Source organism: Calypte anna, chromosome 1, assembly GCF_003957555.1.
Source record: "Calypte anna isolate BGI_N300 chromosome 1, bCalAnn1_v1.p, whole genome shotgun sequence".
NCBI classification, from domain to species: Eukaryota; Metazoa; Chordata; class Aves; order Apodiformes; family Trochilidae; genus Calypte; species Calypte anna.
This window is the reverse complement of record NC_044244.1, coordinates 126,127,204-126,143,258: the sequence shown is the minus strand read 5'-3', so window position 1 is coordinate 126,143,258 and position 16,055 is coordinate 126,127,204. Positions and strand designations below refer to the sequence as shown.

Genomic DNA, 16,055 nt, shown 5'->3' with positions numbered 1-16,055 from the left:
GTAATTGAAACCAATATACATGCTAATAAAGCTCTGAGGGTTGCTTTTTTTCACAGTGTATTAGATTTAGAATAACTTACATTCTATTAATTCTCTAGGGATAAGGCTCCATAATGACATCTTCATCGTTATTACAAAAAAGTATGATTTCAAAGGCCACAAAATTGAGTTTGAAAATAAGAAGAAGCACTAGCCTTCTGTCACTTCATTAACAGCTTTATTTATGACAAGCACAGTCAATAATGCAGGATGGCACTGGAAGGATGGATGCCCATGTGGTGCTGGATGCTGTGCATTAAAAAGAAGGAAGTGAAGTGCACCTTGGTCCAAGTAATATGGTGTAAAAACATTACTGAAGCTGTTGCTCTTGGGAAGCATCTTCAGCTGTACCACGAGGTTTGCAGACAATGACAGGAAGGTTTTTGGTAATCTGAACCCAGTAGATATATATAGCCTCCTACAATTCTGACAGGCTTGCTTATTGTGTCAAAAAGTGGGATAATAATTTACCTCTACCAGGAGACAACTAAGAAACCATGACTCTATGAGAGATCCAGCAAAGCCCTTCTCACTTCTGACTGTCTTTCACATCAAAGAAAAAAAAAAAAAAGTAAAAAAGAAAAGTAAGCAGATTTGCTGACATGCACAGAAAAGAGAAATGAGGACTCTCATGAGGCCTGTGTCAGCCACTGACACATGTACTTCAAATAAGATGTAAATTGACGAGAGTTTATGAAGAAACAGCTCAGCATTTCTCATGCAGTAAACCTGAAAGCGTTAATGTGGAGGGTAAGAAGAAATTAGGTTCATCTGAGCAGTGACAGTCAATATTTGTTAGTTCAGATCTGCTGGCAATTTGAAAATGCAGACGTTTGAAACAGAATATGATTGAGGCAACGCTAATTCTCAACTAACATCATTAGACATGGGTCCGGAATTAGATAAGGAGTACTTCAGCTTTAGAGCTATCATCTAGTTTCATAACGTGTATTTAGTTATGTATTATAATCAAGTATGAAATAAACCATTTGGAAAACATTTTTAGCATATTTATCTGCTTTTTCTTACTGCTTGGCAGCAAGCTATAAAGTCTATATGGCCTTTCTCTCTGTCTGTAACCTTTGTGCTGCTGAAGCAGTGTTTAAACCACATCTTTCTCTGTACTCAAGTTTATCTGGTCACATCAATTCAGAGTCACCTGAGAAATTGCTTTTGTACCACACTGGGTCACAGGAAGAGAAAAAGATAAAAGATTGCTACTTCCACACAGGTCCTCTGGTTATGCTGGTAGGTAACCAGGTTTAACACTAAGCAGACTTTTGGTAGCAGATGGGTTTGTATGAGCAGCTTTTACACAGATATGCAAGCTGGATCAACAGCAGAAAGGGGGAAAGGCAAAATGTGATTGTGCTACTCCCTGCAGGCTCTTTATTGCAACATTCAGTATTACCCCTCTTCAAGTACCCTCCTCTACAATAAGCAGATTCCAGAGGGTGCAAGAAATCCCAGTGTTCCCTTTCCAGTGCTCAGAGCTGCCTCTGATGACTGCATGACTGAGGAATTGGCTGGGACACAGAAAAAGGCTGAAAATCAGTCTTAAAATTGCTATACTACATCTGCTAATAATTTGTGTAGCCAGTGTTTTTTTGAAGTGGGATCTCTGACTACCCTACCACCTTGTTTCATTCCGTAACAAAATGAGGGGGCATGGAGCTAAGAAATTTTTCAAGTGTCTTAGAGGGATAATTTTGGAGGATAAAATTAAACGAGCAATTATCTTAAGAACATTATACAAAAATAAAATGTTTTATTGCAAACATAAGAAATTTTTCTGCTTTGCACAGAAAAAAATAATAGAAAGGACATTTAAAAAAAACCCACAGAAGAGTATTTTCAATCATTTCACTTCTGATAGCTCTGTTCCTAAATTACATTTCCCATTCCCAAACTGCAGATGCATCCCTTAGAAAAGAAAGCAATTTCTGCTGTCCTGAAGACTTTGGCAGTCTTGAATTGAATTAAACAAGTGCCTTTTGTTGATGGGAAGCACTTTAAACAAGTTAAGCTGCTCTGTGCTCTTCTGTCTTCCAAAGATCAGACCTAAAAAGGAGGGTAAGAAAGGAGAAGGCACGTGTGCCAGATCTCCTGTTACTCACTGTTTGTCTTCAGCTTGCCGGGCTCACTGCTTCTGCTGCCTGCCTGGTTAATGGCTTTAACAATGAAGATGTACTTAGTGCCACTCTGCAACCCGTGCACTGTGTAATGGTTTTGTTTGATATTGGGAACAATCATCCAGCTGTCGGCTGAGTTGCATAAACCTGCAATTTCAAACAGGGCACATTAGTCAGAACGTATTAAGCACTTCGTAACAGACTAAGGAGTAGAGCACTCCCAAGTACCCGAGGACCCTATGTGACTTTTGCTTCTGTACCTTTTAAAAGTGCTGTTACATTTACCAAATCACTATTTAATTCCACTAACTTATGTCATTAGCCCTTGGCCAAGGTATCTTTTAAGTTCTTGCTATGTGAAGTCAACCATAAGAAATGGGACACTTAAGGAATGACTCAGTAGAGGCACGAGCAAGCTGAGATTTTTTTCCTGTCCCAGCACAGCACAAGTAGTTCTTTCTTGCTTAAGAACTACAGGATTATGGACATGCCATCAATCTCATGTTTTTTGGATGAACTCAGTTGAAGTCTCAGAAAGCTAACATAAGCAGCAGAGGTAGGAGGGCTGGGGAGGGCTACCAGGTATGCATTCTTCAGGATCTGAAGCAAACCATGGGGAGCCAAAGAAGGACACCTATAATCTCTTGCACTTCAAGTGCAAGTACATTGGCTCTTGCACTTCAGTCTTTGCCAGGATGTATTTTAAGACAGTAAATTTAATGAATGCAACTTTTTGATATATATTCTTAGATGTCAGCTGGGGTGCGTTTGATGCCTACCACAGAGGTATAACATGTAGAAAGTAAGTGAGGCAGGAGTAATATCATCTGCAAAACATGAAAAGCCTCCAATGATTTGAATTTATTAATCTGCATAATTTTTTCCTACTGTGATATAACTGCAGTGGCAGTCATTCACCCGTATTAGTTACTGGACTGTTTGAACAGCTCTTGGTCTAAGGGTTCCCCAGTCTTACAGCTCTCTTATTGTAAATATTCACATAAATAACAAATTTAGAATCCTTTAGAAGTCAGTAGCAATTTCAGCTCTGCATGTTAGGCAATGCAAAGCTTTTATGTGAAGGCTAACAGAGAGAAAACCTGAAAGAAAAAGGCCTATGATACAGGTTTACAGACTCATAAAGAATTCATAAACAAGACCTCCCTAATTGGGCATGATGCACTTCCCATGTCAACAGATCATTAAAAATAGAACTCAAATCCCAAATTTCAATCAAAGAATTCCATAGCTTTTGTCTCCAAGTTCTCTTTTATTATATAGCATGCTTGAGAGGCATGCTTGAGAAGCTGTTCATCTTGCTTTGCAAGTGGGTAACTAAGTTTCAGGTGGGACTCCTACCACCTTGTCATCTACCAAAGAGCTTCAGTGCCTAACTTATTTTTCTGGACCCTGAGGAGAGGTAGAAATCAGGGAATCATTTCTATCACTTCTCCAGTTGGGAACCTCATGCCACAAGTGCAACTCTTCTTGGCTACAGTGGAAGTCTGGATGACCAGCCTAGGTGAGATCTCTAACTTCAGGTACCTGAAATAAGGGGAGATGAACAACTCCAGCCACCCTGATTTGAAGTCTGGAAGTCTAGGCCTGTGGATGAACTCACACCTGGGTTATAGGTTTTGGACCACAATTTACCAGAATGAGAATATTTGTTTGTTGCAGTTTCCTGGTATAAAGTGGGAGAAAAGACTTCAAGGGTGTTCCTTATGCTCCACTCAGAGAGCCTCCTGACCACATGTGATATCCCTAAATATCAGCTACAAGGGATTCAAGCCATTTGCTATACGTGGATAGAAGTAGCAACCTGGCAATAGTATTTGTCTCAAGAGTTTTGAAAAATTAGAACATGACAGCAATTGTCTTTCTACTTCCTGAAAAAGCAAAAAAAGAACCCAGTATTATACCCCGTGAAAACTTCAGCAATGCCTAGCACCTCTAGTAAACTGCCTCTGGCAACATCAGTCCACATCTTGTTACACTAATCCATACCTACTGAATTATGTTTATTTTTTTAGGCAGGGTGTGAATGGGTTTCCTAAGAGGAGAAAAGCAATAGTTTCCTGGCATAAAATATTCCACTGACTGCTCAGAGGCATTTTGGGTTTTTTCCCAATAAAAATTTGCCACAGGTATTAAAGGCATACATGGGCCATACATAAGCTTTTTGCTAAATAATCTCAAAAATAGGTTTTTATTAGTCACTACAACTCTCAAATGGGCACATTTTCAGGCTTGCATTACACCTTTTTTGTCTTGCCTTCTAGAAGCTGATTGCTTCTTAATGAAGTGTAAAGCTTGGATCTAAATAGGCATATGAAGGAATGTAAAGGTTCAACTGCATTGCCATTAATCTCCTCTCCTTTTTATTCTCTCCTCCTCTGTATGTGGATTTTACATACCTGATACTCACACAGGGTAAATTATTGTATTATTAAAAAAATACAGTTAACTATTAATTTTATTTTCTGTGTAGAGAAGGCACAATAATTTTAGGCATTGTTACATCTTGGCTTCTGCTGCTGCGGGCTAATGGCAAAACAGTCTCAGGCAGATACGGATTCATCCCACCTGGCCTTGAACGAAGAGAAGAGTTCCTGAGTTTAGCTTTTACCTACCCTAAACTCTGCACAGTCAATAGAGAGAGTTGGGAACCTTCTGTTTGACCTGACTCCTATTCCTGTCAAAGGCTGTATCCTCTTTGATAACACAAGATACCTTGCATTCCTTTTCTTTGTCTTTCCAGCCTTAGCCACCCCAGCATGTGTTAAATGTTTGATGTATAGTGACAGACTGGGTCACTCTCCTGGACAAGCCTTGCTGTCCCATCACCAAGGGGCTCAGTGATGTGTCCATGTCCTTCCTGAGTATGAGGTATTAGATAAAAAGCTTTAAGAGGAACTTCAAATAAAAAATATTAGAAATTAAGTTTTCATGGTGTCAAACTACAAGTCCCAAATCCTTCTAAACAGAGAAGGGTAACTACTGGCAGCCAAGTTCAGCTTTTAGGTGTGAAAGAAAACTTTGTCTCTGCATCAGAAGAGTTTTTCTCCAGTTATGCCCTGTCAGTACAGCCTTTCTTCTCTAAATACAAAAGAAGATGATTTCAAGGAAATGAACAAGCAGCCTGGTAACACAGGCACCCAGGGATAGCATTTTCCCCCTCAGCTCCCTGCTGGTGGCAGCAGGTTTAGTGGAAAAGCACCCATCTCCTCCCTGGTGCACCAGCAGGAGCTAAAGGTGTCCTATTGCACCCACTCCTAATCCAGGTTACATTCAGGTTTCTTGTTTCAGAAACCCAGAGATTTTTACAGGGTAACGTAGGTGGTAAAACAATGTATTTTAAAACTGTGGCCTACAAAAATGTAGAGAATTTAAATTACATCCTGGAGTGGTGCAGTGAGCACAGTGATGTCCTTACAGGATGTGTGAGTTTTCAAAACAAGCTTCTTGTAGTCTGGAGGTAATAATTTGTAGAGCAATTTCCCTGGTGTTGGCTGTTGATGCACTTTAAAAAGCAGATGGGAAAAATCCCAAGGTGTAAATCCTACTAAAATTTACACTCATAGATTTTAGTAAAATATATCATCTTTAAAATGGGAAGAGGAGTACAAAAGTCATAGGAAGGTTATTTAATCTCTTGAGTACTTAATTACTTTACAATACTTTGTTTAAATAACTTATTACCAGTTCATGTTGGTAGAACAAATATAGTGGGCGAGAGTAAAAGATAGCACTCCTCCTTCACTCTGCAGTCCCATGTGAAAGAAAATAATATACACAGCATTTCTTCAAACACATCCATTAAAAAAAAACAAACCCAAACATGATTTTTCATACTTTTAAAGAGGCAGAAGTTTTCTTGGGTTTCTCTTAAACTTTGCTTTGTGTGCCACTGAAACATACTCACTAAAAGCCTCTCTAGCAATCCAAAGCTTGTAAGAAATATTTTTTTTAATAAATTAGAACTTCATGAAACAGGCAAAAGCTAGAATATTAAAAAATTAACTGGTGAATCATAAACTTACTGTTTTTCATGGAAGCTTGTGCTCCAAAGTGTCTTATAAATGTTATTCTATAGTATATGAAGAGTAACCATGTAACACTGGCAAGATTCTGACAATAAACTATCCTTAATACAGTGAATTTTACTATTTAGCCAATGAAACTAACTAACCTAGATTCCATTTACCAGGAAAGAGAGAAATATTTACTACTTTTTATTTTCAAGAGAGAGAGAGGTGATTTTTCAAAAAGACACCTTGTATTGCAGCTAGTAAAAGGCTGGGTGTTCAAATTTTAACCTTCCTGAAGCACACTAAAGCAATTTCATGATGTTTTAAAAATGCATGAAGGAGTACTCGAAAATTTACTGAAATGGGATAATGAAATCATAATGCATGTTAGCTAGATAATGACAAAGTAATTTTTAAATCCTTTACAGTATTCAGATTGCAGGTGATTAGCTGCCTCTCAGAAATGCAAATGTGTGAATGGTATAACTGAGAACAACTGCTGTAGCAAAAACCTGCTTAATTTAAAGTTCTGTGTTGCCCTTATGCACAGAATGAGGCTGCCAAGCATTTAATAGCCAAGCAGCTTGGCCACATTTGGAAATAATATCTCCTGAATGAAACAGAATTCAAAATGAAATATTCTATTTGGACTTTTTCCATCAAATGTTAACTTTCCAATTTTTCAGTTAATAAAAAGAATCCAACTGATTATGTTGGATAGAAAATACACTAGAAAAACATAGCATTGCTTGTTTTTGTTACTGAATGCTTAGCAAACTCTGAATGATATATATGCTTCTGGTGGGGAAGATGTACTGAGGAGTGGGAAATGCAGTCAGTCTGGTGATGTGGTTTTAAGAAACAGATTCCAAACTAACAACCTCCATCAGAATGGTAGGTGGGTACACATGCAAAGTGATTCCTATTGTCTCAGGGGAAAGAAAAGCTTATTGGTTTAATGCACTACCCTGGCTATTCCCTTGTGACTATTTCATAGCTACAAAAACAGAGAACTCACAATGAGCTATGGACCTGCTAAGAGTATCTGCCACAGGCAACACATAATACCAGTGGAAATAATTTGGGATATGACAGAGAAATAAACTTAAAAAGATATTATGTGCAACAGCAAGCAAATGCCATAGAAATAAATTTGTGCTAAAAAATTGATTCCATTAGAACAGGAATAAAAAAAAACAAAAAGAAAAATATGATCACCTAACTTCATCAGAACATGAAGACTGCAGTGCAGTGCCTGGTAATGCCACCATATATATACTATATGCACTCTCTGTGCTGTGCTATACCATACCATACCATACCATACCATACCATACCATACCATACCATACCATACCATACCACTAAGATATGGTCCGATATTCTAGGAATAATCTTGGAAGACATCTGTAAAAGATGGGATACTAGACCCTTCTGCAGGACAAAGAAAGTTCTACCAAAGTGAAGAAACATCACAGAATCACAGAACAGTCATGGTTGAAAAGGACCTCTGAGATCACCGAGTCCAACTATACACACACCAAAAACCCACCAAAAAACAACCCCAAACACACACAAACACCACACACACTTCAGCAGTGTCCTGAGTAAAATGAGAACGTTAGTGGGCAAATCTCCCATACCAATGGAAGTTGGAATGAACTCTGTGTTGTGTCCTGTGTGTTAGGAACCTGGGTAGGTCTGTGACAGATTTGAGAGGAACATCTCCATTGGAGGTGTTAAAATATATGTTAAATAATGAGATAAAAAAATTTAAAAGTTTTATAATGTTTAGAAAACCTTTTCACATCTAAGTTATATATACATGTATTTAATTTGGCTAAACATTATAGCTCTCTATAAAATGAAACTAACAGCAAGGATATTTGTATAAGAGCTATTACATTAAAAAAAAAAAGAGACAGTTCTTTAATTATTTCATTTTTTTCTACTATTACTTAATGTTTTCAGAGAATCTTATAAACAAAGTCTCTTAAAGTGTTGATTTTTTTTTCTAGTCAAAATATTCATGACAGCATTTTCGCAAAGTGATAAAAATGCAAGTTCAGACTGCACACTGAGAACTTCAAGCAACAACCCAAAATTATATTGTATCTCTCAAAGGAGACTAATTGATACACGCTTTGCAGATTAAAGCCTTCACCTTCACATGGGAAACCTGCAATACAGCTTAAAAATGTAATACCTTGCTATTTTTTCACTAATAAGCAAAGAGTAAACCCCCATACCCCAGAGGTGTGGAAATGGGATACCTTTCTGCTGCTGTGTTTGCACATAGTCCTATAACTGACTTACATAGAAGTTCCTTTCATAAAGCCATAGACAAAAATGGGTCAGAAAACAAGGAATGTGCTGTTATCATTAGGAGCTGTCTGCTTAGTAGTGCTTAATTAGTGAAGCTTTTCCTTCCTTATCCAATTTGTTCCAAATTACTATTAGACCCTTTCGCCATTCAGCTTGTTCAAACGTAGGAGAAGGTGTTGAATGTTACTTGGTCTTTGCAGAAGCCTTAAATTTTAGAATGTGTTGTCCAAAATTAGGTTGTTTAGTGAAATACTAAATGGAGTTTTCAGTAAAAAACTCATCACATTTTCAATAGTCCACCTGATTTTGCAGTCAATCCTTAATACCATGATATATTCACAGTACGCTCCTTACAAATGGTTTTGAAATGCCAGCACATGAAGCCTCAGATAACCTTTCAGATTGCTTGGAGAACTAATTCCTGTTCAGTGATGGAGAAAACGAGGTACTCACACCAACAGATGAGTCAGTGCAAGATTTTGGCTCAATATTGTGACTTGGCATGGACCACACCATTTTTCCAACAATATAAACCATGTAAACGTGCCCATGATGCTCATTTTCTCGAAGCACCTCAACAACTTTTCTAAGAGCAAAATCACTTCTGCACCGTTGCAGATCCAAGCTTATCTAGCTCAGTGCATACCTAGAGTATCTAATGGTGAACAAAATCAAGAAATCAAGACCATAGGAAGATGATAAGGAACAGGGAAAGCACACAGCAATCATTTCTCATCACATTCTCCCAGAGTCCAATAGCTTACAGCTCAGGGACTTCCTGAGCCAGGAGGAAGTCTCTGCACTTCATTGTTTTCAGTGGATTTTTCTTGCATGATCTAGCCAGTCATCTCTTGAACTCAGACAGACTTTTAATCAACAACTCTCTGTGGCAATGAATTCCAAATTTAAATACACATTAACTGAACAAACTCCATCTTTTGATTGATTTGGTTCATTTCAGAATCCTTAGGTTTCATAAAGGTTTCATGAGTCAGCTAGTGATATTTCCATTAAACATATGGGCAACAGGAAGAAGTTAATTATATTCTCCCACAGTCAATAGTTACTATGCACTGATCAAAAGAGAAAAATTTTGACTTCCTGGCCAAAGGTTAGACAATATTGTTTCCTCGGAGGAATAATTATTTAATAAAAAAACAATTCAAGGAATACTCAGTAAGCTTGTTCATTCCAGAAAGTCAGAGGTCCAAAACATAGAGGATATTTAACAAGAACAAAAAGTGCTACATTATGAAACGTAAAACAATGATAGATAATGTCATTATAAGTTGAAAAAAGTTATCATATTAATTGTTGTTACACTGATGTCTGCTCTCCTAGCCTTCAGTATTCTAAGACCTGCACATTGTAGCACTGAAGATACTAAAAATCAGAGGGAAGGGCTTAATGTGTATTTCTGACAAAGGTCCAGTCACCAAGGGCATCTAAATGACAAAAGGGCTGCAGCTCTAACAACCAGAGCAATGCAGCCTTCTAAGTGCCAGATCAGCCCAAGCAATGGAAATGAGGTTTTTGTCTCCATGGCTACATCTGCAACAAGGGACCTGAGATGCAAAAGACAAGTCAAGAAGTGGGTCCACGTGAACCTCGTGAGATTTAGCAAGTGCAAGGTCCTGTACGTGGGTTGGAGCAATGCCTGGTATAAATACAGACTAGAAGAAGAATGAACTGAGAACAGTTCTGCAGGGAAGGACTTGGGGATACTGATGGATGAAAAGCTGGCCAGCAATGTGTGCTTGCAGCCCAGAAAACCAACCATATCCTTCTCTGAATCAAAAGAAGTGTGGCCAGCAGACCCAGGGAAGTGATTATGCCCCTCTACCATGCTCTCATGAGATCCCATCTGGAGTCTGGTGCCCAGTTCTGGCGTACTTATCACAGAAAAGATGTGGACCTGTTGGACGGGGTCCAGAGGAAGGCCACAAAAAGGATCAGACAGTTGGAGTGCTTCTCCAGTGAGGACAATCTGAGAGTTGGGTTTCAGACTAGAGAAGAGAAGGCTTCACAGACACCTTACTGTGGCCTTTCAGTATTTAAAGGGAGTTTCTAAGAAAGACAGAGACAAACTTTTTTGTATGGTCTGTTGTGATAGGAGAAGGGATAATAGTTTCAATCTAAAAAGGTGTAGATTCAGACTAGATATAAGAAAGAAAACTTTTACAATGATGAAACACTGGAACAGGCTGTCCAGAGAAGTGGGAGGTACCCCATTCCTGGAAACATTCAAGGTCAGACTGGATGGGGCTCTGAGCAACCTAATCTAGTTGAAGATGCCCCTGCTTACTGCAGGGAGCTGGACTAGATGACCTTTCAAGGTTACTTCCAACCTAAACTTTTTCTATGATTCTGTAGGTACTGTTAATATGAACAGTGTATGTGCCTTTAGGAATATGTACTGGTTTTAGTCTTTAAAAACACTTCATGGAACTCTCAGAGCCTCATGACGTGACATTCCCAGAAAACACAAAAGAACTTTTAACTGAATGACTTTTAAATTATAAATTCAAATGATTCTTCAAATTGTTACTGGCTTGGATTTAAAATGTTGGCTTTAAATATACATAGAAAATAGTTTTCCTTTTGCTCTTGACTCATCAGTACATTTAAATTTAAAGGCACTTGGTTTACAGAAAAAATGTAAGAAAAGAGAATGTTTCTACTTACTGACAACATTAGCTTGTCCAGTGAAGATGGTGTACTGCAGCTCGTAAGAGACCACACTGAACTCATCATCCGACGTCCAGTGGACAGTAATGGTATCATAGGAAGCTGTACAGAGCTCTTCTCGAATGGTGGGTGGGTTGGGAGCTGTGAGATACAACAGAGGAGGCTTACTGACACAATCAGTACAACATTTCCCCTCTCACGTGAGATTAGGAGATGTATCTGATCTATCAGTTTGTGGCTATGCCATACAATGCTTTTCAACAACTTTTCACTAATTCGAGTAGTAACCTAGAGTATAAAAAAATACTGCTGAGGAATTCTTTTTATCAATTTAACCACCTAGGAACTTCAGATTTTGAAAATATTTTGTATTTAAGCAGTTTTAGTTTCCGATGTCCTAGTACATGTGATGTATCAGTCAATATGTTAAACTTTAATTACTGGCTACCACTGACATGTTACTCTTTCTGGTTTTGTTCCTGACCATCACACTAAGTTATCAAAGTTCCACTGAAGGCTATATCAATAGGAAGAATTGACAGCCTTCACTGTTCACTTGAAAGTAAACTTTGCCTACCAGACACTGGCTAAGTGGCATTTAAAAAATACAATTTTGGGGAGGCCTCTAAACACTCATGCATTCATGCTCAGTGATTCTTATTGAGAATAAGAAAGATCAAGGTAATTCCTATTTATGTCCTAGCCATCCTTTCTATTAGTGTTGCATATAATTTCTGTTGGCTATACAACTTGATTTTTTTCAGCCTTGCATAGAGTTCTTATCATAATGTCATGACCATTACAACCTAAACTTCAAATACATTGCTACTTACTATCAAAACATTTTTTATTAAAGTTGTCCCTCTGGTCCTTCTTTTGTGTTTTTGGTTTTGTTTTGTTGTTTTGTTTTGTTTGTGTTTTGGCTTGGTTTGGTTGTTTTGTTTGGTTTTTTATTTATTTTGGTTTGGTTGGGTTTTTTTGTTTGGATGTGGGGTTTTTTTTCCTTTAATCTTTTTTGCTTTTTTCCCCCATCATCAAACAACCTCTGTGTAGCAGGCTATACATTCTTCTCCTGTACTAGCACACAGGTTTATTTTAAAGAACTATTTAAAGACAGGAAATTCAAAACAAACTTCTTAGGTCTACCTTTTCCTTGTTTGTATTCCTGCATTGTCTCTGAAGTCAAGCACCTACATAAGAAACAAAGGAGTCTTTCTTAGAAAGACCAGTGGGCCTTCCTGCAAGCTTCTCTCAGTGGGAGCCTCATTCTTAGTCATCTTCCCTCCCTGTCACCATCAGGCAAAGAAAAAGTCCTTTTGCTTTGTAGTGTTCCTTCCAGCTGTTAGGGGTGAGGAAGGAGGGGACCCAAGCGACCACAATATGCCTGAATTAAAGGAAGAGGAAGGCAACTCTGAATGGTATTTTTGCTGTCAGCTCTTTAGCTCCCGTTAGACACAAATGATGGCCTTGAAAAAACTCCCTCTGAAGGACTTCCACCTTTACTCTTGCAACTAGTTTTTATGAAACATCTATTTTACTTTCCATTAAGAATTTTTATAGTTCACGTCCCTGGTTTATTGGTGTATGTTCCCAAAGATTAAAGTACAAAGCATTTTCAAGCAACTTCTTTGAAGCAAGGGGCATAAGGAAGCATTCAAATGTGCTTTATGGTATGACTGTGATTTGTGATGCTTTAAATATTACAGCACGGAAGCTTACCAATGCCTTTTTATTTTTCTCAGCAGAGGAACCTTTGGGACAGATGAGTATTAATAAAGAGAGAGAGAGAGAAATGAACTAAAATAAGAACAGTCATCTATGAGGGGTATATAAACAAAAGAAGGAGAAAAAAAGTTCTGCAGTTTTCTGGAAAGATAAGTGCTGCAGTTTAGAGGCTGTGTACTGATGTCAACTAAATGCTGTGAGTGCTATGTAGTACTTCACTGGTCATATCAGCTGTGTGCCAAAAATGTAATCAGCAGAAAAATCTACTGGAACTATTTTTTTTTTCCTAGCTGAGACTTGATTTTTATGTCTTTCTTGTCTTTCAGAGGAAAAAAAAATAGGAAAAAAATAATTACAAAGATTCAAGTGGATCTATTTTTTGTGTGCTAGTATTCAGCTAAAGTCTTCTCCAGTCATTTTCTGCACCTAACAGAACAAACCCTTTTACTTGAGAAACATACCTGTTACTACTACAACACAGATAATAAATATTAATTTATGGAAAGCAACAATTACTGAAAGTTTAATGAACTGTAAACTGCATTTTAATGGCATATAAGTGTCTTCAACTCCTTTGAAAATGACAGCCTAAGCTCTCTCTTCATATGCACACCTGGCTGGCCTTATGGCTGGAGATTTACAGGACTTCATGTAATAAGAATAACAGAAAAGATATTTGATCAAAGCAGGACATCTTTTCTCTTGCTTTTATGATTAACCCACACATGCCTGACAGTATACTCCATGAAACTCAGCTCTTCAGCAATGCTCAGTTCAGAAATCACTCAGAATAAAACAGAATACATGTCCTTCTGCAGACAGGCAGGGAAGTCCTAATGCAAATGTTTTACTATAAATTTCAAAATAATGCAGAAGTCTGAATTAGTTATCTTCACTATCACACTTACTATTAATCCTTATCACATTTACTAGTATTGCTACAGGGTTCAGGTGCCACAGGGAAAGCTCTATGGAGATCCCAGAGCAATTTCAAGGCTTTACCAGCACCTTCCCCTATGTGGTCTTGATTCGGGCATGCTCCATCACTGGCCTTCACAGACAAGGGCTTCATACTTCCAGCACAGCAGTGGAAGAAGTGTCTTTATCAGTTCTGCAAAGTTTTAATGCTGTAAGATATTAAAACTCTAAGACAGAGATCTGTAAAACTCTGTAAGACAGAGATCTTCATATCCACCCTTTAGTCCTGTTTCCTGGTGGAGAAGCAGAGATTCTCCAAGAGCTCCCAGTCCATTTCTGGGTGAGGGCAGAGCACCGACTTTCAAATATAACAAGACTTAAGTTTGACAGCTGATTCTGCTAATATCTTCAGCTGTTGACAGGCTCTGGATACAAACTGCTACCCACTGTCAAGGAGAGATGAAAAGCAAAAGTGAAGCAGCTCTTGAAGTCCCAAATTTACATCCTTGAGCAATGAGGGAACCTGGAATCAGAGCCAGCACTTAGCAAGGCCCAATGAGAGCTGCAGTGGTTCAAGAAATTGCTTCCTAACATCTGCAGCTCTCCTTGGTCATGGGTTGGCCACCTCCATAGAGGATCAGGGCAAATATTTGGAAATGAAACTGCTTCAATAGCATTGACTTGCATCCACCTGCATTCATGAATCAATTTCACTCTGACAAGAGTGGAAATCATTGCTGAAGGCTACTTTAATTCATTTGTTTGACTTTGACTCAAAACTGACCAGGCACACTTAAGTAGTCAGACACCACATCTGAAGTGCCTGAAAGGCAGTAACTAATAGTAGAAAAGCAGTTTCTTAAATTTATTTCCAGAAGTAACTGACCTGCTCCCTCTTAAACAAGGCACCATCAGTCCAATATCTTCTGCACAGCTTTTGTTCTGAACAAGCTGAAAGCATCTACGAGGGCTGTTCAACTGAGAGGCAGTTTAGGAAAGCTGCCACATCCCACTGGAGAAGCCCAGCATGAATGCAGTGGCTCCTGAAGACTACTGAGTCTATTTCCAAATTATTTCAGCTCAGGTTCACAGAAATTGACTAAAACTACCTCAACTTCCTTTTGTTTGCTCAGAATCCGCCTTCCTGCTGAGATGAGGTGACTGACTTTGTAAAGGCTCCTTACTGATTTTGATACTGATTAAAGAACAAAGATCTAAGACAACTCCTTGACTTAATGGTGTTAGAAACATTCATATTGTTGGTATGAACATGAGGGAGTTGAGGAGGCTTCTCTGAAACTCTCAGATGTTCATTGCTGGCTCCACGGTGTATCATGGCACTAGACTGAACCAGCATGCAAGGACTTGAAAGGCACTGTTACATCATATGTGGATAGAAATTTGGTGTGTTAGTAACATTTCACACATGAGTCGGCATCAAGAGCTCAGTTATACAACCATCTAGACATAGTCTTTGGGTAGACGAGAACTGTTCAAAATCAGCAGAATGAGGAAGAGACAGAGCTTTTTGGAGGCAGCTTTTGATCTTTTAATACTGAAAGAGTCAGGAGGAAAGACGGGTTGTGAAGGGTTTCCAGAATGAAGTTGTTTTAATGTGAAAAAAACTGCTGGCATATGCAAGGCAAAGCATATTTCTCTGTGCAGTCATAGCTAAAGTGATGGATGAAGAAAATGTATCGCTGTTTCAGATGCGATTTCTGAAGTGAGGTAAATTGCAAGGTCAAAGAACAGTTGTTCCTGCAATTGATTTCAAAGTATTAAGACATGGAACAAGTATTTCTGATTCACAATAGATAAAAAAAGTCCTTATGTCAGTATTATTGAACAGAGACTTTGCAAATCATACGCATTGCCTGGATTTCGCTAGGTGCATGTTAAGAAAAAGATGAGTTCCAGATGAAAAGTTTGAGTAACTGGGAGATAAGAAAGCTTTCAGGAGACATGAGGCTATATATATACAGCAGATAGAACAGCCAGACAAAGATTAAGGGTATTGTTTTACTGTACCGAGCTCAACATCTCAATGTCTGGCTCACAAATTTCAGAGAGGTATCAGAGATTTTCATTTGGATAACAGAAGCTTTGGACAGACAGCTGTATAAATGATAGGGACAAACTAGCTAAATTTATATTTGGGAAAGAAATAGCTTAGGAAGCAAGAAGGATGCGAACTTAA

At 38.3% G+C, this 16,055-nt stretch overlaps 1 protein-coding gene across 1 annotated transcript in view; it reads right to left on the bottom strand.

Annotated features, from left to right (window-relative positions):
* MID1 (midline 1) overlaps nt 1–16,055 on the bottom strand; it is a 147,346-nt gene that overhangs the window by 2,647 nt on the left and 128,644 nt on the right. Inside the window, exons 7-8 of the mRNA XM_030450956.1 lie at nt 11,213–11,356; nt 2,157–2,318 (exon numbers count right to left, since the gene is read on the bottom strand). Coding sequence (XP_030306816.1) covers nt 2,157–2,318; nt 11,213–11,356 — 306 coding nt within the window. The remainder of the gene's footprint in view (nt 1–2,156; nt 2,319–11,212; nt 11,357–16,055) is intronic.